Genomic DNA, 23271 nt, shown 5'->3' on the forward strand with positions numbered 1-23271 from the left:
TGTTGTTTTGTTTTTCTTTTGTTTTATTTTCTTTTGTTATTTTTTTTCCAAAGCTGAGGACCGAACCCAGGGCCTTGCACTTGCTAGGCAAGCGCTCTACCACTGAGCTAAATCCCCAATCCATGAGTCCGTTTTATACAGGCTGCCAGAACCTTCTGAGAGTCTTCACCTGGATCCCTGAGACACACGATGCCACAGACCAAAGAACCAGGCACACGAGCTGAGCCGCCGAGACACTCCACAGAGAATTTGGAGTTGCGAGAAGGAGCACCACACACTGTAAGGTTTTGCTTCCAGGTCTGCTGAGTGCCTGACAGAGGAAGGCTGTCCGTCCTTAGGCCTATTGCAAAGTAGGTGTTGAGGTATTTGGGAGACAGCTACCCAGAAGGAGAATCTTATCACTGGAAATGGCCTGCTCATTTTAAGGCTAAAATCAAGCATGCTCTGTCCTCCAATTCCACTGGAGCTATACTGGGGCTTTCAATGGTTTGGGGTTTTGTTCGGTTAACTGGTTTGTGTGTTTAGTATATTTGGTTGGTTTGGTTTTTGAAACAGCGCCTCAGTCTGTAGCTCTGGCTGACCTGGAACTCACAAAGATCTGCTTGCCTTCATTCTCCCAGTGCTGGACTGAAGCTGTGCACCACCACATCTGGACTTCGATGGAGAGTCTTGTAGCTTTGGAAACAGTTCGGTCTCTGAACCGTAATTACCCGTAAGCAACGGCAAGAATGCACAGACATCAAATGCTTGCCTTGAAACCTGGAGGACGGGTAGATGTGGCTGTCTTGGGGCTACAGAGATGACTCAAAGGGTAAGAGCACTGGCTGCTCTTTGCAGAGAACCCGGGTTTGGTTCCCAGCACCCACGTTCCAGCTCACCACCCTCTGTGGCTCCGGCTCTTGAGGATTTAACACGATCTTCTGGCCTCAGCAAGCACTAGACAGCCATGTGGAGCGCATACGTGCATGCAGTCAGATATCATACACAGGAAATAACAAATCTAAGAACTTTAATGCAGATATCTTTAATAGACTTTATATCTTCTTGATCGTTTAAGGTAACATTTTGAATATGTAGATTTTATTTTTTGAAACTTGTTTTTACTAATGTCTTTGCTATAGAGAATAAAAAAACCCTCCCATCTTTATTAAATTGGGTATTTCTTATTTACATTTCAAATATTATTCCCTTTCCCGGTTTCCAGGCCAACATCCCTCTAACCCCTTTCCCTCCCCTTCTATATGATTGTTCCCCTCCCCATCCTCCCCCCATTACCGCCCTCCCCACTAACAATCACGTTCACTGGGGGTCCAGCCTTGGCAGGGCCAAGGACTTCCCCTTACACTGGTGCTCTTACTAGGATATTCATTGCTACCCATGCAGTTGGAGCCCAGGGTCAGTCCATGTATAGTCTTTAGGTAGTGGCTTAGTCCCTGGAAGCTCTGGTTGGTTGGCATTGTTGTTCATATGGGGTCTCGAGCCCCTTCAGCTCTTTCAGTCCTTTCTCTGATTCTTTCAATGGGGGTCCCGTTCTCAGTTCAGTGGTTTGTTGCTGGCATTCGCCTATGTGTTTGCCATATTCCAGCTGTGTCTCTCAGGAGAGATCTACATCCGGTCCCTGTCAGCCTGCACTTCTTTGCTTCATCCATCTTATCTAGTTTGGTGGCTGTATATGTATGGGCCACATGTGGGGCAGGCTCTGAATGGGTGTTCCTTCTGCCTCTCTTCTAAACTTTGCCTTCCTATCCCCTCCGAAGGGTATTCTTGTTCCTCTTTTAAAGAAGGAGTAAAGCATCTGCATTTTCGTCATCCTTCTTGAGTTTCATGTGTTCTGTGCATCTTGGGTAATTCGAGCATTTGGGCGAATATCCACTTATCAATAAGTGCATACCATATGTGTTTTTCTGTGTTTGGGTTACCTCACTCAGGATATTTCCCAGTTCCATCCATTTGCCTATGAATTTCATAAAGTCATTGTTTTTGATAGCGGAGTAGTATTCCATTGTGTAGATGTACCATTTTCTGTATCCATTCCTCTGTTGAAGGGCATCTGAGTTCTTTCCTGCTTCTGGTTATTATAAACAAGGCTGCTATGAACATAGTGGGGCACGTGTCTTTGTTATATGCTGGAGCATCTTTTGGGTATATGCCCAAGAGAGGTATAGCTGGGTCCTCAGGTAGTTCAATGTCCAATTTTCTGAGGAACCTCCAGACTGATTTCCGGAATGGTTGTACCAGTCTGCAATCCCTGCAACAGTGGAGGAGTGTTCTTCTTTCTCCTATCCTTATCAACATCTGCTGTTGCTGGAGTTTTTGATCTTAGCCATTCTGACTGGTGTGAGGTGGACTCTCAGGGTTGTTTTGATTTGCATTTCCCTTATGACTAAAGATGTTGAATATTTCTTTAGGTGTTTCTTAGCCATTCGGCATTCCTCAGCTGTGAATTCTTTGTTTAGCTTTGAATGCCATTTTATAATAGGGTTATTTGTCTCCCTGTGGTCTAACTTCGTGAGTTCTTTGTATGTTTTGGATATAAACCCTCTATCAGTTGTAGGATAGGTAAAGAACTTTTCCCAATCTGTTGGTTGCCATTTTGTACTAATGACAGTGTCCTTTGCCTTACAGAAGCTTTGCAGGTTTATGAGATCCCATTTGTCGATTCTTGATCTTAGAGCATAAGCCATTGGTGTTTTGTTCAGGAAATTTTCTCCAGTACTCATGTGGTCAAGATGCTTCCCCACTTTTTCTTCTATTAGTTTGAGTGTATCTGGTTTGATGTGGAGGTCTTTGATCCACTTGGACTTAAGCGTTGTACAGGGTGATAAGCATGGCTCGATCTGCAATCTTCTACATGTTGACCTACAGTTGAACCAGCACCATTTGCTGAAAATGCTATCTTTTTTCTATTTTATGTTTTTGGCTCCTTTGTCAAAAATCAAGTGACCATAGGTGTGTGGATTCATTTCTGGGTCTTCAATTCTATTCCACTGGTCTATCTACTTGTCTCTGTACCAATACCATACAGTTTTTATCACTATTGCTCTGTAATACTGCTTGAGTTCAGGGATAGTGATTCCCCCTGAAGTCCTTTTATTGTTGAGGAGAGTTTTAGCTATCCTGAGTTTTTTGTTATTCCAGATGAATTTGCAAATTGTTCTAACTCTCTGAAGAATTGGATTGGAATTTTGATGGGGATTGCATTGAATCTGTAGATTGCTTTTGGTAAAATGGCTATTTTTACTATATTAATCCTGCCAACCTATGGGCATGGGAGATCTTTCCATCTTCTGAGATCATCTTCAATTTCTTTCTTCAGAGGCTTGAAGTTCTTATCATACAGATCTTTCACTTGCTTGGTTAAAGTCACACTGAGGTATTTTATATTATTTGGGACTATTATGAAGGTTGTTGTTTCTCTTTTGTGTAGATTTTATACCCAGCCACTTTGCTGAAGTTGTTTATCAGCTTTAGTAGTTCTCTGGTGGAACTTTTGGGGTCACTTAAATATACTATCAGATCATCTGCAAATAGTGATATTTTGACTTCTTCCTTCCCAATCTGTATCCCTTTGATCTCCTTTTGTTGTCTGATTGCTCTGGCTAGGACTTCAAGAACTATATTGAATAAGTAGGGAGAGAGTGGGCAGCCTTGTCTAGTCCCTGATTTTAGTGGGATTGCTTCAAGTTTCTCTCCATTTAGTTTAATATTAGCTACTGTTTGCTGGATATGGCTTTTACTATGTTTAGGTATGGGCCTTGAATTCCTATTCTTTCCAGGACTTTTATCATGAAGGGGTGTTGAATTTTGTCAAATGCTTTCTCAGCATCTAATGAAATGATCATGTGGTTTGTATCTTTCAGTTTGTTTATATAGTGGATTACGTTGATGGTTTTCCGTATACTAAACCATCCCTGCATACCTGGGAGGAAGCCTACTTGATCATGATGGATGATTGTTTTGATGTGCTCTTGGATTTGGTTTGCAAGAATTTTATTGATTATTTTTGCATTGATATTCATAAGGGAAATTGGTCTGAAGTTCTCTTTCTTTGTTGGGTCTTTGTGTGGTTTAGGTATAAGAGTAATTGTGGCTTCATAGAAGGAATTTGGTAGCACTCCATTTGTTTCAATTTTGTGGAACAGTTTGGATAGTATTGGTATGAGGTCTTCTATGAAGGTCTGATAGAATTCTTCACTGAACCCATCTGGACCTGGGCTCTATTTGGTTTTGAGACCTTTAATGACTGCTTCTATTTCGTTAGGAGTTATGGGGTTGTTTAAGTGGTTTATTTGTTCCTGATTTAACTTCGGCACCTGTTATCTGTCTAGGAAATTGTCCAGTTCCTGAAGATTTTCAAGTTTTGTTGAATATAGGCTTTTGTAGTAGGATCTGATGATTTTTTGAGTTTCCTCTGATTCTGTTGTTATGTCTCCCTTTTCATTTCTGATTTTGTTAATTTGGACACACTCTCTGTGTCCTCTTGTTAGTCTGGCTAAGGGTTTATCTATCTTGTTGATTTTCTCAAAGAACCAGCTTTTGCTTCTGTTGATTCTTTGTATAGTCCTTTTTATTTCTACTTGGTTGATTTCAGCTCTGAGTTTGATTATTTCCTGCCTTCTACTCCTCCTGGGTGTATTTGCTTCTTTTTCTTCTAGAGCTTTTAGGTGTGCTGTCAAGCTGCTGATATATGCTCTCTCCTGTTTCTTTCTGCAGGTACTCAGAGCTATGAGTTTTCCTCTTAGCACAGCTTTCACTGTGTCCCATAAATTTGGCTATGTTGTACCTTCATTTTCATTAAATTCTAATAAGTCTTTAATTTCTTTCTTTTATTTCTTCCTTGACCAGGTTATCATTGAGTAGAGCATTGTTCAACTTCCATGTATATATGGGCGTTCTTTCCTTATTGTTATTGAATACCAGCTTTAGCCCGTGGTGGTCTGATAGGATGCATGGGATTATTTCTATCTTTCTGTATCTGTTGAGGCCCATTTTGTGCCCGATTATATGGTCAACTTTGGAGAAAGTACCATGAGGTGGTGAGAAGAAGGTATATCCTTTTGTTTTAGGATAGAGTGTTCTATAAATATCTGTTAAGTCCATTTGGTTCATAACTTCTGTTAGTCTATCTATGTCTCTGTTTAATTTCTGTTTCCATGATCTGTCCATTGATGAGAGTGGGGTGTTGAAATCTCCTACTATTATTGTGTGAGGCGCAATGTGTGCTTTGAGTTTTAGTAAGGTTTCTTTTAGGTATGTAGGTGCCCTTGTATTTGGAGCATAGATATTTAGGATTGAGAGTTCATCTTGGTGGATTTTTCCTTTGATGAATATGAAGTGTCCTTCCTTATCTTCTTTGATGACTTTTGGTTGAAAATCGATTTTATTTGATATTAGAATGGCTACTCCAGCTTGCTTCTTCTGACCATTTGCTTGAAAAGTTGTTTTCCAGCCTTTTACTCTGAGGTAATGTCTGTCTTTGTCTCTGAGGTGTGTTTCCTGTAAGCAGCAAAATGCTGGGTCCTCATTATGTATCTAGTTTTTTTTTTTTTTTGTTTTTTTGTTTTTTGTTTTTTTTGGTTCTTTTTTTCGGAGCTGGGGACCGAACCCAGGGCCTTGCGCTTCCTAGGCAAGCGCTCTACCACTGAGCTAAATCCCCAACCCCATGTATCTAGTTTCTTTTTTTTTTTTTTCTTTTTCTTTTTTCTTTTTTTCGGAGCTGGGGACTGAACCCAGGGCCTTGCGCTTGCTAGGCAAGCGGTCTACCGCTGAGCTAAATCCCCAACCCCTATGTATCTAGTTTCTTAATCTATGTCTTTTTATTGGGGAATTGAGTCCATTGATGTTGAGAGATATTAAGGAATAGTGATTGTTGCTTCCTGTTATATTCATATTTGGATGTGAGATTATGTTTGTGTGCTTTTCTTCTCTTTGTTTTGTTGCCAAGACGATTAGTTTCTTGCTTTTTCTAGGGTGTAGCTTGCCTCCTTGTGTTGAGCATTACCATTTATTATCCTTTGTAGGGGTGGATTTGTAGAAATATATTGTGTAAATTTGGTTTTGTCATGGAATATCTTGGTTTCTCCTATATTATTTGAGAGTTTTGCTGGATACAGTAACCTGGGCTGGCATTTGTATTCTCTTAGGGTCTGTATGACATCTGTCCAGGATCTTCTGGCTTTCATAATCTCTGGTGATAAGTCTGGTGTAATTCTGATAGGTCTGCCTTTATATGTTACTTGATCTTTTTCCCTTACTGCTTTTAATGATAATAAAAAACCTTAATGTGATTTACCAGCTGGTAATGACATAGGAGGGATTCAGAGATGTGTTTACCCAAATCGCCTACAAAACAAAACGTAAACCGATGCCTCTCCTGTCCAATGAGCAGAATCAAAGACTTCGTACTGCTACCAAAATTGCCAGATAACCTTATTAAAGCTGGACACACACACACACACACACACACACACACACACACAGGCACTCAGAAGAAAATAATGTATGACTTTCTTTATATAAAATGAAGACTAAGCAGACTACTCCACTTAGCAGTGAGCAGACTGGCGGTTAGCTGCAAATTAGTGTGTCAGTGAGGCAGAGATATCTAGGAGGACCCTAAACCATCAAGAGCAGGGCAATGGTGGTCCACACCTTTAATCCCAGCAAAGGCAAGTGAGTCTCTGTGTGTCGAGACCAGCCTGGTCTACAAAGTGAACTCTAGGACAGCCAGGGCTGTTACAAGAAATCTTGTCTCAAAACAACAAACTGATAAACAAAAAAAATCAAGAAATTAGGGGGAGATGAGTCAGTTCATTGTTGATTCAGCTGACACTTCCACCGATTTTAATATATATGTGTGTATATATATATATGTATATATCAGAACTTGTTTACTTTTAAAAAACATAGTTTATCCCATGATAACAACAACAACAACAACAAAACCACCAATTTGGTGGTTTGAATGAAAAGGGTAGAGCTGGAGAGATGGCTCAATGGTTAAGAGCACTGGCTGCTCTTCCATAGTTCCTGAGTTCAATTCCCAGCAACCACATGGTGGCTCACAACCATCTGTAACGGGACATAAAGTCTTGAAAGAAAGAAAGAAGGGAAGAAAGGAAGAAAGGAAGAAAAGAAGAAAGAAAGAAAGAAAGAAAGAAAGAAAGAAAGAAAGAAAGGAAGGAAGAAAGAAAGAAAGTGGCTTCATGGGCTCGACTATTCAAGTAGTTGGTCCCCAGTTGTTAACTGTTTAGGAAGGCTTAAGAAGTATGACCTTCCACTCCATAAGACAGAACCCATGCCTGACACTGCTAGGGTGGCCAAGAACCTGAGACGGGGTAGGCAGTGGGCTTGGGAAAAATCAACTACTACTACTCTGTTAAAGGAACACAGAAACAACATGACTCCTAAGGACATTCTGCTACACTCATAAATCAGCGCATAGCTCCACCATGACCAGAGATTCTCCCTCTCACAGTAGATGGGAGCTGACACAGGCCCAGAACTGACAGTGTGCAGAGTGAGAGAGGTGGGGTACTCAGTGCCCTCCCCGCAGGGTACTGTGAGAGCTAGAGGGGTGATGACTCCAAGGGGACGTGTTCTCTGGAGCAGTGGGACCGATGCACATATGAACTCATAGATATTGTGCCGTTATGCATGGGACTTGCACAGGTTCAAGCCAGACCAGGAACCAGCACTGAAAGGGAGAAGTATACATGGGCTCCACGACCTAGCCAAGACACTGTTGGCTAACCTATCCTGTTTATGAAGGGAAAACCAGTCTTCTCTAATAGCTTTCATTTCAGAATAGGCCCCACACAGTAGGCAGCCATCAGAAAGTGAACGCACTGGTATTTATGTAGACTGAGTCTTATGTAGATCTTGGAGGGCATTTTTTGACTTAATGGTCTTTTGCTTGTATTATTTGGTTTTTGACTTTACTTCTGTGGGTTTTTTTGTGAGCATGTAAGGATCTCGTGTGTGTGTGTGTGTGTGTGTGTGTGTGTGTGTGTGTGTGTGTTTTATTTTAAGAGAGAGTTTGGAGGATAGGGAGGTGAAGAGGATCTAGGAGGGGTTGGAAGAGGAGAAAATCATGATCAGAACCTATTTTATGAAAACAATTGTTTTCAATTTAAAAAAGGGAGAAAGGAGGAGTGTGACCTTGTTGGAGGAGCTGTGTCATTAGAAGCCCCTGTCTTTGCCAGTTATCTCTCTCTGCCTCCAATCTGTATATCAAGATGTAAGGTCGGTGGGCTGGAGAGATGGCTCAGAGGTTAAGAGCACTGACTGCTCTTCCAGAGGTCCTGAGTTCAATTCCCAGCAACCACATGGTGGCTCACAACCGTCTGTAATGGGATCTTATGTTCTCTTCAGGTGTGTCTGAGGACAGTTACAGTGTACTTCTATGTAATAAAATAAATGAATCTTAAGAAAAGGGAGTGGGCTGATTCCTTTGGAGGAGGAGCTCCGTTGTGTGGTTATTGTTAGGTTTCAAACCCAGGACAACTGGACAAGGTGCCTACTAACACATCACAGGGTCCTCTTACGTGGCATACCCCACCTGCTTCTGGGCTGCCCTTCCCCTAGCTCTCCCTTATAATCTGGATGTCTTGGCCACATTGACCCTTTTTGCCCCTTCTGCCGTTCTGGTCTCTTGAACAGTCTCTTGGTCCAGGCCACCCCCTTGGTCAACGGCTTCCCTCTTGCTCTCTGTCTCCCTATGTGCTCACATAGCCCTGCTCGGTGTGGCCATGTTCACTTTGGACTCTCCAGATGTGTCTGCCTGTGTTCTCCCTTGCATTTATAATAAAAACTATCAATCCCTGAGGAGCAGTTGTCCTCCTTTTATTTCTTCTTTTTCATTCAGTTATTAATTACTCATGTGGGTCTATGAAGAAAAAGAACAAGAGGGACAAAAAGAAATAAAACATGTACAGTCTGAAGTAAAAAAGAGCCCCGAGAAATTTAACATTGGAACCAAGGCCTGTGCTCAAAGAGATGAGAAAAAAATTTTTTTCCTTTTCTTTTTTTTTTTCGGAGCCGGGGATCAAACCCAGGGCCTTGCGCTTTCTAGGCAAGAGCTCTACCACTGAGCTAAATCCCCAACCCCGAGATGAGAAAATTTTTTAAAAAAAGAAGAGAAAGGAGGAGGAGGAAGAGCAGGAGGAGGAGGGGGAGGAGGAGGAGATAGAGATGAAGGAAGGAGGGAGGAAGAAGAGAGGGAGGAGGAGAGGAAGGAAGAGGGGAGGAGGGGGAGGAGAGGAAGAGGAAGAAGAAGGAGGCCTGCTCCAAAATGGAATCTAGGAAATGGAATCTAGGAAATGGAATCTAGGAAACGCACCTCAGGGCAAGGTCCCCAGCCACCTGCTTGTCACAACCAAGAAATTTTCTACTTCTAAAAAGGCAAAAACAAAGCAAAGCTCATGCAATTGTGATTGGTGGGGCCAGGCTCCCTCTTTCTCAAGCAGGCCCCAGAAATCAGCAGTGTCAATAGCATGCTTCTGACTTTATAATCATGAAGGATATGTGTGTGTGACAGGGTTATGGTCTCTCCCTCCACGGTTAAGGAGAGCCACTAAAGCCAGGCGTGTGAAGGGGAGGCCCTGCAAGGGGGCCCTGCGATGCCAGTGCGTGCTTGCACGGGTGTGTGCGTGTGTGTGTGTGTGTGTGTGTGTGTGTGTGTGTGCGCGCGTGCGTGTGTGCGCGCAACTATGAAAGTGAAGCCTGGATTGCACTGGAGATCCCACAAGGTTGGAGGTGTCAGAGCTGGGAGACATCTGCCAAGGAGAGCTGCAGGCAGGGTGCAACTCAGCTCAGGAGGGAGGTGTGTTGCAATCAGCTGGAAGGGCTGAGCCACCTAAGGCCCCTGATATCAGACATGGAGCTACAGGGTTCTGAGTTTGCCTTGTCTGGTATTTTCCTCCCTCTGCCCCTAGTCATCTTCTAGAATGGCAATGTGTGTCCTTTGCCTGAACGCTGGAAGCTGCGCTTTGCTTTTTTATTTTGCCCTTACAGGATGTTACAGTTAAGAGGCTTCAGTTTGCCTTGAGTCTCAGGAGAGACTTTGAGCTTTGGACTTTTAGACAGTATTAGGACTGTAAAAGGGGAGGGGGACCTTTGAAGTTGGACTCCCTGGATTTTTGCATTCTGATATAACAAGCCTGTGGAGGCCAAGGAGTGCAGTGTGGTGGTTTGAAGGAGAACAGGTTTCAAAAGCCCACACCATTCCCAGTTGGTCCTCTTTCTGCCTCCAATTTGCAGGTCAACATACAAGCTTTCAGCTGTTTCTGCCACCATGCCTGTCACCCTCTGCCACTGCAAGTCTCACACTGAACACTTTCTTTTACAACAGCAATAGAAATGTAACCAAGGCAACCAATAAAGCTGTTAAGAGCAAACACTGGGGTTGCAGGCTGTGAGAAACCTGAACAGGAAATTCTGTGTGGAAAGGAAAGCAGTCCTGGTTCTACCAACCTTTCCTCTGTTCCCTTTTTGGAAATAGTGGAGTTGAGCCTAGAGTCTATCTCATGCTCTTTCATTGGGCTCCGTTGTCAGCCTTTATTTATTTTTAAAATCACAGTTATGACATTTGTAGAGGAGTGAAATGGCCACTCCATGTGTGTGGAGGCCAGAGCACAACTGGACAGTTGATTCTGACAGGCAGGTTCTGGGGATCAACTTTAGGTGTGAGGCATGGCAGAAAGAGCCCCAACCAGTTGAGCCATTTCCACAAAACACACCTTTTCTTTAGCCAAGTCTCTATAATATTCAGCAAAACTGGGCATCAAGTTTGAACCCAAGATCAAGATCTTCCTACCTTCATCTTCCTCCTGCATGCTGGACTTAGAGGGGTACACTACCATATCCAGTCCGCCTGACTTAATTTGTGTGAATGATTTTGGTGTGAAAGGCTGATAGAGAATTGGTCTATCACCGTCAGTGTGCTAACAGTGTCATTTGGAGTCAGAGTTACCTAAAATTCAGTCAACTATCTTGAGTGTGAAGTGTTTTCTATTCAAACAACAACAAAAGTATTTTTTTTCACCCGGTTGTACAAAGCTGTACAAAGTCTGTAAATGGATTGGCTGCTTACCTCTTGGGCCCGAATCATCTGCGATTGCTCAATCTTATTGATGACTGCCTGTACTGACTCTGGAATTTCAAATTGCAAGCTCAGTGACTTACTGCCTTTGGGATTTCTCATGGTGATGGGATCCATGACCTCATCGTCTGAATCAGAGTCAATCAAGAAATCACCTCGCTTTTTGACAGGCATTTTAAACATTTGGGTGATTTCTTTGTATTTCTTCTTCTTCTTCTTTTTTTTTTTTCTTCTTCACAGAATCTAGGCGAATGCTAATAAGCGTCCACTAGGAAGCCTCAAGGAGTCCTGAGGTTATGGTCAACCCCACTTGGACCAACTAGAAAGCATCTTGATGATGTCGTTAGAAGACCCATTGTGACACTATCATTGACTAGAATGTTGGGATGCTTCCTCTGTGTAAAGAGCTAGACATTCTATATGATTGTAGACACAGGGAGGGGGAGGAGACACTGGAGAGCAGGAATGCTGACAGGAATGGAAGGCACGGTCCTGCATTGAAGAATTACATTCTAGGTGCTAGAACCCAACGTCCAACCTCTTCTCTCTTCCTGGACTCTGCTGAAACAGGTTTAAGCCTGTATGGGAATATTGTCCTACGAGCTCCCCATCTGCCCACAACGTTTCTACCATTTGATAACTTAGAAGGTACTTGGGAGAGAACCAGTTTCCCTTACTGCTGTTATCTTGTTTTGAGAGCCTGACAAGTTTTGGGATTTCCTAGTTCACTTGCAAAGTCGAAGGGAACATTAGAGACTGCTCTCTACCCAGGAAGAGATGTTTGCCTCTCTGGGCAGCTCTGGCTGCAGGGGAGGCGTTGGGATGACATGTGTGCATGACCGTGCTTAGCTAGGTAACTTAAAAAAAATCGGGAAAAGTGTTAGAAATAAAGCTGAGTCCCCTGAGCTCTTTCCCACCGTGTGTCACCTCCTCTATCGCAGTTCAGAGTAAGGGCAAGCATGGTCTGGAGTGCTGTACCTTGTCTAGCGTTAACAGTTTTACTGTGTTTGTGGGCTCATAAACCTTACAGTATCATCTGATAGGTTCTACATATTTTTTTTAAATGATTGCTGTATACCTTAAGCTCACCACAAAAACCTATGTTGATTCCTTGTTGGAAACGTTGGAAAATTAGTCCTCTGTTGAGGCCTGTCAAGATTGGGACAGAACACAAAGTAGGTGTTTTAGTTCATAGGGAAAGAGAGGCGAGAGTCATGAAGTAGCTACTTTTCTTTTTCCCTCCGTCCCTTCTGCCCACTATTGATGACTGAACGTAGGGCTCATGCAGGGCCCACAAGCTCCCTACCACTGAGCTACACACCCAGCTCCACTCCGGTATTTCCAGTTCATTTCTAGATAGTTCTTGTTAAATTAGCGGATTAGGCTTGAATTAACTCTGTAGCCTAGACTGGTCTTGAATTTAACTTTCCTCTTATTATGTGGTTTCTGGGGACTTGGCTTGGGTTCCCAGGCTTAGGGGCAAGAGCCTTTACCCACAGAGCCATCTCACTGGCTGAGTTCTTCACTCTTCCTGCTTCAGACCCCAGGAAGCCAGGATGACAGACAAGCTCTACTAGGCCCAGCAGCTGGTCTTTTAAAGGTAATAAACACGCACAGATCAAGTTAAATGTTTCTCTTTAAGATGCCATTGTCAACTAGGCACAGTGGCTCGGACTCATAATCCCAGTACGCAGGTGCTGAAGCAGGAGGATTGCTGAGAGTTCAGGTTCATCCTGGGTCGCAGAATGAGGCCCTACCTCATTTAAAAAAAAAAAGGTTGTGACTCCCTTCACTTCCTGAATGGCAGCAGGGTGACGAGCAGTTCGAGTCCTTCAGTGAGCACTGGTTGGTAATCTCAGGTGCTGGTTCTGACTTCTGTTTCTCTTGCATTTAGGATGATTTTCATTATTATTCCGGAGAAACTGGCCGGAATCTCTCGCTATGCAAATCTGCTAACATCCAGAAGACTGCAGCTGTTCTCTCACCCGGAGTCCTACAGTCATTATTTCCTCTCCTTTCTTATAAGTCACAACACAGACTTATTTACTAGGGATGTTCAGAAGGTTCAGAACTTCCTACTCTTGTCAAATTATGAGTCTTAAAAACCCTTGTATTTTACAGAGAGAAAGGTACAACTCTTCTGGGAGATGTTCACAAAGCCTTGTCAACTGAATTAAGTTAGCTCTCTCTCTCACTCTTGTATCTTCCTATGTAGCATGGAATTAATCAGTGAGTGGATACGAAGCCTTTTAAAGGCAAGTTTTAAACTCCTTCTGGTCCAATTGGAAAACATTTCTTGAGATACTACTATGTTACTACAATTACCCTAAGCCAAGAAGACCACAGGGCTTTTATGAAGAAACTAAAAATGGGGGGGGGGGGGTTAAGATTAAACTATAAGGTGTATCAAAAGACACGAAGAGATCTGAGAAGCAGAGTCTTGGAGAAAACCTTATGGAGAGAGATGTTGATTAACAAGTAGGGAAGATACCTTGAGGCATCATGATTTTGGAGGTAAGTGCTAAAGCTTCTATCCCAGTGGGACAGAGTTTTGGAAATAGAACTTCTCTTTACCTGAAGTAAATGTCTTCTCTAAGGCTTCCTGCCTCTGTCTACTAACCTAGGCCTAGTCCTGGAAGCTTCTAGTGTCTGTACAACCTTTCTAGGCCTGGAATGTTCTCAGCTGCTGAGACTTGCTGCTGAATAAGCTCTCCCTTTCTTGTTCTCTTGAGTTTAGGGGTAGCTGGTTAACTCAGCTGTTCTGGTTCAAACTCCCCTCCAAGCTGACTGATTCAGATAGACTTCTCTCAGTTTCTTATTGATTTACTCTGCTTGGCCTCAAACTCATTTTGCCAACATGTTCTAGTCTTCTGGCTCCTTCTCATTCTTTGGCTCGTTCTCTCTCCAACCTGTCCGTGCACAACCTTCCCAGTAAAACCGCCCCCTTCCTCTCTGCATTGCTTCCCTTTCCTGTCTGTTCTGGTGAGAACTGGGCATATCCTAGTCTATGATTTGGCGCTCTGCCACTCAATTAGACATCACTTTCAAACATGGGTGCTTCCTTCTACAAACTAACGTTACCTTCCTTATTTGGAATTAAAGGTGTGCATTAAGGGCTGGGCTACACCACCACTAGAAACAGGGTTTTCTTGTAAATAACACAATCTCAGGGTTCACAGTGTGATCAAATATCCTGAAGCTAAGTTTAACGATTGAGATTTAAAAAAAAGGGGGTCGGGGGGGGGGAGTCAGGCTGCAGAGATGGTTCAGCTGTTAAAAGCTCTGATTGCTCTTCTGGAGGCCCTGAGTTCAATTCCCAACAACCACATGGTGGCTCACAACCATCTGCATTCGGACCCAATGCCCTCTTCTGGTGTGCCTGAAGACAGCGACAGTGTACTCACATACATAAATAAATAATTCTAAAAATACAATAAATAATGGAGTCTACTGGCGAGCCAATTAAGGAAAGCATAAGTATCAGCAGTTTAACAGTGAATAGAGTTCGGTGTCAATGTGAGAAAGTGAGTATCTTGTGAGGCAAAGCAAAGGAGATATCCGGGTTAAGAAAAGGAAAGTTGGGGTTGGGGATTTAGCTCAGTGGTAGAGCGCTTGCTTAGGAAGCGCAAGGCCCTGGGTTCGGTCCCCAGCTCGGGGGGGGGGGGGGGGGGGGGATTGGGGCTGGGTGTAGTGGTGCAAGCCTTACTCCCATCACTAAACAGGCAGAAGGGTCTCTGAGCTTGAGGCCAACCTAATCTACAGAGTGAGTTCCTGGACAGCCCAGAATATACAGTGAGATGTTGTTGTCGCGGGGGGTGGGGGTGGGGGTGGGGGTGGGGGAGAAAAAAAAAGAAAGAAACATAGAAAGGAAAGAATTGAAAGGTTAGGACGGCTCAGTGGTTAAGAGCACTTGTTGCTTTTGCCCAGGACTCAGATTCAGTTCCCAGGCATACATGAGATACATAAACATGCATGCAGGCAAAATAATGATACACGTGAAATGAAAATAGATCTTTACAAAAGATACGGGGAAGATCTTGGGGCTGAAGAGAAGACTTGGATATTAAGAGCACACTCCTGTTGTAGATAGTTCCAAGCACCCACACCTGGTGGCTCACTACCATTAATTCAGGTCCAGGGGAATCTGGCCGCTGGCCTTCAGGGCACGTCTTTCACCTGCACATACTTACACTCACACAACACATAATTAAAGATAATAAAAATGAATCTTATTTTCTTAATGGAGGGCAGGAGAGATGGCTCAGTGATTAAGAGCACTGGCTGCTCTTCCAGAGGTCTCATCTCAACACCCACATGGCTGCTCACCAACATCCCCATTCCAAGGAATCTGATGCCCTCCTTTACAGGAGCTCTTATGGCACTCACCTGGTTCACAGACAGAAATACATACATACAAAGTATTTACTCAAAGAACTGGGAAAAAAAAAAAAAAGGAAGGCTTAGAAAACAAGCAAGAGTTGATGAAAAGGAAAAGCTCACTTTAAGGTACTGTCCCAGCACTCAGGAGGCAGACTGGTAGACCTCCGTAAGTTCAAGGTCATCCTGGTCTACAGAGCGATTTCCAGGAACAACCAACCCAGAGAAACCTTGTCTCAAAAGACAAAAGATTTTTTAAATTAAAAAAAAAATTGTTTGAAACGGGAGCAAATGAGACCGGTAAGGGAAGAATAACTCCAGTAAAAATAATTAAAATATTTGCAAACTATTTTGACTATAAAAACACCAATAAATAAGAGATTTAGGCTAATTATTAGGTAGTAGTGAATTAAGCATCCCAGCGGGGCATCATTATGTTAATGAAGACCTGATTCTAAGGGGCCTGGGGGAAAGTTCTATAAAAGTTGTATCTAAAGGAATCTGATTCACTCCTTCAACAATTTATTCAAAGGGTCTTTAAGAGGAACTTATGCAAAATTCTTAGTATAGTACCAGGCACCTAGGATGCAATTAATATAGAGTGGCTGTATAGTTTCTTAGCGCCCACTACAACTTTTTTTGGTTTTTTTGTTTTTGTTTTTTTGCGTGGGTGGGGGGTGGGATGGAAGTCATCAGCCCGGGCGGGCGCACTCCATCGCCTTTTAATCGGACCTAGGTTTTGAACTACGAATCTGCGCAAGCGTTAGGTGCGCGTTGGTCAGAGCTCTTTGGTAAAAAGTAAAAATGCGTCCGTGAACGTTTAACATAACCCGGCGCGGCCTCCAGAGCGTCTACCCGTAACACGCTAAAAGGATCGCACACTTCGGCTTACGTCGCCGGAGACCCAGCCAGAAAGAAGCACGCAGAGGGTGGGTGGTCCCTCCGCCCCCGGAAGCAGTTTGCCTCCAGAACCGGAAACAGTTGTTGCTTCCAGGGAGGCGGGACTGGGCGGGTCAGGGCGCAGCGGCTGACGGCGGGGGAGGAGCCGGGTCCACTGCCGGGTGGAGGGGCAAGGCGAGTGTCCTTATCCTACCGATTGGGGCCCGGGCCTGTGAGCCAGTTGGAGTCGCGGCAGCGTGAACGATCGGGCCGAGCGGAAGCAGACATGTTGCTCTTCGTTGAGGTGAGCGGCTTAGGTCGGCTGGTCGGGCTCTGAGAAGAGCTGAAGTGTTAGGGGCGCGGGCCGGTCCCACCGCCATGTGACTTTCCAGGCCGTACACGCCGCGCAGCCCGCCGAGAGGCTGACACAGCACCTGGGCCGTGCAGGCCTGCAGCCCCGCCGTGCGCTTCGCACGCCTGAGGAGGCTGTGAGGGTCGAGGCCCGGGGCGTCGGGGAAGGGAAGGCGGCGTGTCGGGGGCCGGGCTGAGGTGGCGTGAGGAGCGGAGGGAGATCAGGGTGTCCCATATGGAGCTCCTGAAGGAGGCGAGCGGGCGGGGGCGGGGGGCGGAGCCTGCGGAGAAAGGGCGATCAGGTGGGCGCGTTGGGGGGTGAGGGAGGCCTCGCGGGGCCGCCTGGGACGGAGCGAGCAACATGTGGGAGCGCGGGAGAAGGGGAAATGCGGGTGTGGTGGGGTTTTGTCTTGTGAATTGGGGAGGGACGTGTTTTTTGAAGAGTGTAGAAAGCTCGCCCGCACCCCCTCTCCGGACCCCCAAGCTTCACCAAAATCTTGTTGGGTCCGGTTCGCCAGCTCTGGAACATTCTGTGGGTGAAAGCGAGTTAGTGCGAGCGGCGAAGCCCTACAGGGGTCGGAAGCCTTGAAAGGCACCGCTCTGACCTTTTGTAAAAGTTACTCGGCCTGCGGCTGCGTGGTGCGGGTTGATTCCGCGAACCTGTTAGGAGCCGGCTACAGGGAAAATTACGAGGAGAGAAACTTAGGGAAAACCGGGGTTTTGTGGTAGTGTTGGATCGGTTGAAAATACTGTTTTCGTTGGACCGTCTACGGTCCGCCTGTTTGAGATTTCGAGGTAGCGATTACCTGACTTAGACAAATAATGAAGTTTAATTTCTCTCGTTTCTGTCCTGTTGTGTTGAGTGAGCATCAGCTGACCGCCTGGCAAATGCTTTGAGTAGATTCCAGATCATATTGTTCTTACATTGTGAAAACGTCAATCCAGCAAAGCTGCAACTTTGCAACTTGGCATTTGTTAACTGTGCCCATAAAAAGAATCTTTTCATGAGGGAAGGAATCACAGGTTGTATAATGGACTTGGAAGCTGGGTCTAACTTAGGGGCGGAGAGTGTTCTGAAGTGGTGGTGGGAGAGTCTTATTCCCTGATAGTCTGGCATAAAGTAAATAAGCAATTGTTTTTATTTTCATTGTGTGTATTCGTTGTACTTGGTATTGTGTTACATAAGGACGCTTTCACACAAACGTGTTGTGTATTAAACAAATACCTCTTATATCTTCCATACTCATTACTTTCCCTCATTACCGGTAGTTCTACCTTTTACCCTCCCTTGATGTTTTATGTAGTTGATAAGTTTGCGATCCTAAAGTTAGGCGTTAAAGACGCTTAATTAGTGTAATCGGAAGGTCAGTAGTATGTATTCATTTGGATATTTGAAGCAGACTACTAAAAATTTTGAGCAGTGGACTCAATCTTTCTATTCATTTTTGTTACTAGTTTAAATCCACCTTTTTTTTTTTTTTTTTAAGAATAAGATAAAAGGTTTGAGTGTAAGCAGGGCTAGTTTGCTTTAGGAATTACCGTGCTGTGCTGTGCAAATATTGGATCCCCCCACTTCCCAGGATTTGTCTGTGTAGCCCTGGCTTACGTGGGACTCACTCTGTAGACCAGACTGGCCTCAAACCCAGAGATCTGCCTGCCTCTGCTTCCTGAGCCCTGGGATTAAAGGCAAATTTCCGAGTTTAGACATAGCACATGTCTTTGCCTCCCCAAGTGGCTCGGATTAAAGGTATGCACCTCTGCTCCTAGCTCTGCTAATAAATATTGAGGTTGAATTATTACTGTGTTTTCCACTAAACTATATAAATTTAGTTAATGTGCCTATTAGTCACTTTTGACTCAGTTTATCATTTTCTCATATGTAGTTTATTGAAAATTAATGTCTTGAAATATATTAAGACCAGTTAGAATCCTGGGTGATGGGCTGGAGAAATGACTCAGTGGTTAACACCACTGACTGCTCTTCCAGAGGTCTGCTGCTCTCTCAACAACCACATGGAGACTCAGAACCATCTGTAATGAGATCAGATGCCCTCTTCTGGTGTGTCTGAAGACTGCTACAGTGGTACTTACATATAACCAAAAAAAAAAAAAAGGAATCCCAGGTGATGGTGGTACATACCTTTAATCCCACCACTTGGGAGGCCAAGGCAGAGAGAAGCACATGGATCATGCTAGCCTGGTGTACAGATCTAATTCCAGGTCAGCCAGGGCTACAAAGAGAAACCTTGTCTTGGAAAACAAACAAACCAAAAAAGCCCTGATTTGTCGATCTTATACACTTCATAGCTTAAATCAAAAACAATTTTTGTGTGTGTATGGTATACATGATGCCACAATGTACATGTAGATTAGAGGACCACTCTACAGCATCATTTCTCTCTTTCCACCTTTATGTGGATTCAAAAAAAAAAAAAAAAAAAACATGACGGGTCCGACTGCCTCTGCTTCCCTTTACCTGACTCAGCTAATGGAGACTGAGGCTGAATTCTGACTTTCTGAGAAGGAGGAGGGCAAGTAAGCATGTAAATTAGGGAAAAATAAGGAAAACACCTGAGAATGAGAGGGGTTACAAAGGAGGAATTTTAGAATGTGCAAATCCTCTTTAAATTCTGAGTTCTAGGATGTTTGATTGATGATTGAACCCAGGGCCCTGTGGATGTCAGGCAAGCACTAGCACTCTGCCACTTGGTGTCCCAGCCCTTAACTCGTTTTTAAATTACCCTCACTGGTTTGGAACTTGCTATGTAGACCAGGCTCTGCCTATATCTCTGCCTCCCAAACGCTGGGATTAAAGGCATGCGTCACCACTTCCCTTCCCATAAAATGCCCTTGGCATTTTAATGAACACTAAAATTGGATTTTTGAGTTTTTCTCTGATAATATTAACCACTTAATAAGGGAGCAGTGATGTTTGTATACCCTAGGTTGCTTGAAATACTCTATAAGCTTTTAAAAAAATTGTTCTGGTAAGTTTATTAAAGTTGTTTGTGGCAGAGTCTCTATAGCCCAAACTAGAGGCAGTTCTTAATAGAGCACCACCAAGTGCTGCGATTACAGGCATGAACAACTGACATTCACCTTAGAGTTTCCTTTAATTTATAGTACAGGTTTTTGTTTGTTGAGGGTGATGCTTGTGTACTACAGAGGTCAGGACAGCTTTTCTGGGGTAGGTTCTGTCTGTCCACAGTATGGGCCCCAGGGTTCAATCTCAGGATGTCCGGCCAAACAGTGAGTGCTCTTAAGCACTAAGCCACTTTGCAGGTCCTTCCTTGGTATTTTTAAGGATGGTAATGGAACATCCCTACATCTATCTCCAGAACTCTTATCATCCAGTTTGTGAAATTGAAGCTCTGGACCCTTGCTACCCTTCCAGGGACCCAGGCTCAGTTTGCAGTACCAACATCTGGCACAACCCCTACTACAGGGGATTTAGTGCCCTCTGCTGGCCTGTTAAGGCTTAAAAAAAAAGAGAATCTGAACCCACTAAACAGTAATATATCATTTTCCTCTTGCCTCAGATTTTACAGAATTTGAAACATTATAAACTTTTTCTAGCCAAAGTTTGATGCTCTTTTAGAAAGTAGCATTTTCAAGACATTAGCATTATGTGCTGTGGTGGTGTACCGTTAATCTCAGTGAGTTGGAGGCCAGCATGTTCTATGTAGTACCAGGACAGCCAAGCGTACAGAGAGGCCCTGGCTTAAAAAAATAAATATGACAATCCTCCCCCTCCCCAATACAGTACTCTCTTTTTTTAATAGTTTACAGAGTTGTTAGTTTTGAAAATTAATATATATATATTTGTAGGGTTTATGTTTTTTACCTCATTCCCCGTTGTACTCATGTACATATTTTATATGTGTGCATATGCATTTGTGGACGCCAAGATGGATGTTGGGTGTATTCTTCAATTACTTGCTACTTTCTGAGACAGTTTTTCACTGAACTGTAGATCTCCAATTTGGTTATGCTGTCTCGCCAGTTCCAGGTATCTGACTTTCCTTGCTCCCTTAAGACTGAGATTTACCTACCAGTTCCCCTCCCCCGTGTGTGTGTGTGTGTGTGTGTGTGTGTGTGTGTGTGTGTGTGTGTGTGTTCGTCCATTCTTGTGCCATGACATGCCTGTGGAGGTCAGATGACAGCTTGCAGGAGTCATTTCTAGTCTATCATGTATTCTCTGTCCATCAAAGCAGCAAACAGATTTACCTACCAAGTCATCTCATTTACCATAATGTAGTTCCAGTGGCTTGGAACTTGTTATGTAGACCAGGATGACTCTGAACTCAGGGATGTTTCTGCCTCTGTATCCAGAGTGCTGGGATTAATAACATGAAGTAACATGCTGTCCATTTTGATTGCTTTAATTTTGAAGGCAGGCTTTCTTCCCCCCCCCCCCCCCTCTTTTTCTTTTTCTTTTTTTCGGAGCTGGGGACCGAACCCAGGGCCTTGTGTTTGCTAGGTAAGTGCTCTACCACTGAGCTAAATCCCCAACCCCAGGCTTTTTGTCTTTTGAGACAGAATTTCTCTGTGTAGCTCTGGCTGTCCTGGAGCTCATACAGTGAGTGGGTCACCCACTTGCCTCTGCCTCTGTTGTGCTGGGATTAAATGCGAGCACCACTAAGGGTGGCTGTTCTGTTTAATGTAGATGCTGGAGATGAATTTCAAGTCCTCATCCTTGCTTGGACAAGCACTCCACTGAGGCTATCTTCCAAGCCTCAAAATTAATTTTTTTTTTAAAAGAATGATTTGGAGGAAGAAAGTGTATGAACAAACTATGACTATTTTTTGTTTTTTTTGTTTTGTTTTTTTTTTTTTTTTTTTTGGTAGGATGAGCCTTCCTGTCTGAGACTTAACATATTGAACAGGCGTTCTGCACTAAGTAGCCCCAGCCTCTTTATTATGAAAAATTTACCAAGAAATTTTATGAACAGTTGGTTTATGAATGACATGGCTCAGCAGTTAAGTACACTGACTGCTCTTCCAAAGAATCCAGGTTTGATTAAGTCTAGTCCCGGGGATCCAGTGCTCTTTTCTGGCCTCTGCATACTACATGCTATGGTGCATAGGTACATGTGTAGGCAAAGTACCTGTATGAACAAAATAGATGAATTGGAAATTTTAAGGAAAGATACCAAAACATCCCTTGGTGTTTCAGATTATAAAAAAGCAAGTGATTGAAACTACTAATACTAGTCACTTTAGATTTGTTTGAGCTGAAAGAAATTTTTGGGGCTAGATAAACATTTGAAGTCTATAAACTTTGATTTTCTACCTTGGAGCTTAAAACAAGATTTTGGTAGCTGCAAATGGAGCTCACGTCTGTGTTGCAGAGGGAAAGGAGGTTAAGGATGGTGAGAAATTTATTATCTTTAATTGAAAATGAAAAATGATTCTGGCTCTATTATTTATTATCCTTGTAACATAATTTGTTTAACTTGTTTTCTATAAAACCTAATATGACCCAGATTCATATTTTTTGTTTTGTGTTGTGCATTGTTACTTTTTAAAAAGATTTGGGGATTATTGCTGCAGATGACAAACATAACTTCAATAAAACTTCTGTGCCTCAAGTCCCTATCTGTAATTTGTCCCTATCTACTGACATGGTTATCTTTATGCTTCTGTCATATGTATCAGGTCATAACACATTTTGGTAAGAGGTTGTGGTGAGTTGTTATGTGGGTACATTAGTAAGTTGTTGATGCAAAATACTGAAGTCTATAGGTTTTTAAGTAAATAGTTGTCTGTCTGTATGTATAATTTGAGACAGGGTCTCATTGTAGTCCAGCTTGGCCTCTTGCTGTATGTAGCAGGGATTAGCTTGAACCCCGCCCCTCCTCCTCTCTGATTGCTTGGATTGGCTCTTGTATCACTACTTCAGCTTCCTTTTCCAAGAAATGTTTGGAGATTTTATATGTGTTTCAGGATTTCTCTGAGTTTGCTCAACCAGTCTTGTACTCATTAGGGTAGCCCAGGCTATCCTCATTAATGTCCTAGGAATAAGAGATCACAGATTGACACTACCAACTGACCCAGGCAAGGGCTGAGTGAGTGCTTGTCTGTCGTATATAAATCCCTGCTTCCATCTCTAGGACTGCTAGAGCAAAGATGAAGATTATTGCATTATATTAAAATATACATTAATATCTAAGAGTTAAAAGAATTGTAAATGATATAAATGCAGATCGAAGGCTTAGGGTGCCTGCCTTTAATTGTAACTCTCCAGAGACAGAGGCAAGCGGATCAGTGAGGCCAGGCCTGGCTTTGAGGCCCTGGATTCAATCTCCATGTAAATCTTTCATGTAAAAAAGGTAGCTGTTCTAACCAGCATGGTGGTTTATACACAGGAATATTCTAGCTCCTTGAGAGTAGAAAGGTTGCCTGAGCCTAGGCAGTTGAGAGCAGCCTGGGCTACATGATGACTTTCTTAAAACAAGAAGAACTGGACTCTAGACCAGAGAAATTAACTGTGTTTAGACTTGGTTACTTTTGCCTTCGGGCAAATTGTTTAACTTTTGCGTCTGTTTCCTTTTCTGTAAATT

General features: G+C 43.4%; 2 protein-coding genes and 1 long non-coding RNA gene across 12 annotated transcripts in view; 2 read left to right on the plus strand and 1 right to left on the minus strand.

Annotated features, from left to right (window-relative positions):
- The window catches only part of LOC102549417 (uncharacterized), a 51029-nt gene extending 49877 nt beyond the window's left edge, over positions 1-1152 (plus strand). For 2 of the 4 annotated variants that reach the window (XR_015626029.1, XR_015626028.1), the window contains 2 exons: positions 142-279; positions 621-1152. This is a non-coding gene — a long non-coding RNA (uncharacterized LOC102549417). Of the gene's footprint in view, positions 1-53; positions 280-620 lie in introns of those variants that run through there. The other 2 variants (XR_015626026.1, XR_015626030.1) reach the window with 2 other exon arrangements.
- Positions 1-11400, minus strand: part of Fam186a (family with sequence similarity 186 member A) — a 55868-nt gene extending 44468 nt beyond the window's left edge. Inside the window, 1 exon segment of the mRNA NM_001437305.1 lies at positions 11093-11400. Coding sequence (NP_001424234.1) covers positions 11093-11275 — 183 coding nt within the window. The 5' untranslated portion in view covers positions 11276-11400.
- Positions 11401-11550: 150 nt separating this feature from the next.
- Positions 11551-23271, plus strand: part of Larp4 (La ribonucleoprotein 4) — a 53438-nt gene continuing 41717 nt past the window's right edge. For 4 of the 7 annotated variants that reach the window (NM_001432235.1, NM_001432237.1, NM_001432236.1 and 1 more), the window contains 1 exon segment: positions 16532-16661. In NM_001432235.1, the coding sequence (NP_001419164.1) occupies positions 16644-16661 (18 nt within the window). In that variant the 5' untranslated portion in view covers positions 16532-16643. 7 annotated transcript variants of the gene reach the window in all.

The sequence above is a fragment of the Rattus norvegicus genome, chromosome 7 (genome assembly GCF_021556685.1).
Source record: "Rattus norvegicus strain SHRSP/BbbUtx chromosome 7, alternate assembly SHRSP_T2T, whole genome shotgun sequence".
NCBI classification, from domain to species: Eukaryota; Metazoa; Chordata; class Mammalia; order Rodentia; family Muridae; genus Rattus; species Rattus norvegicus.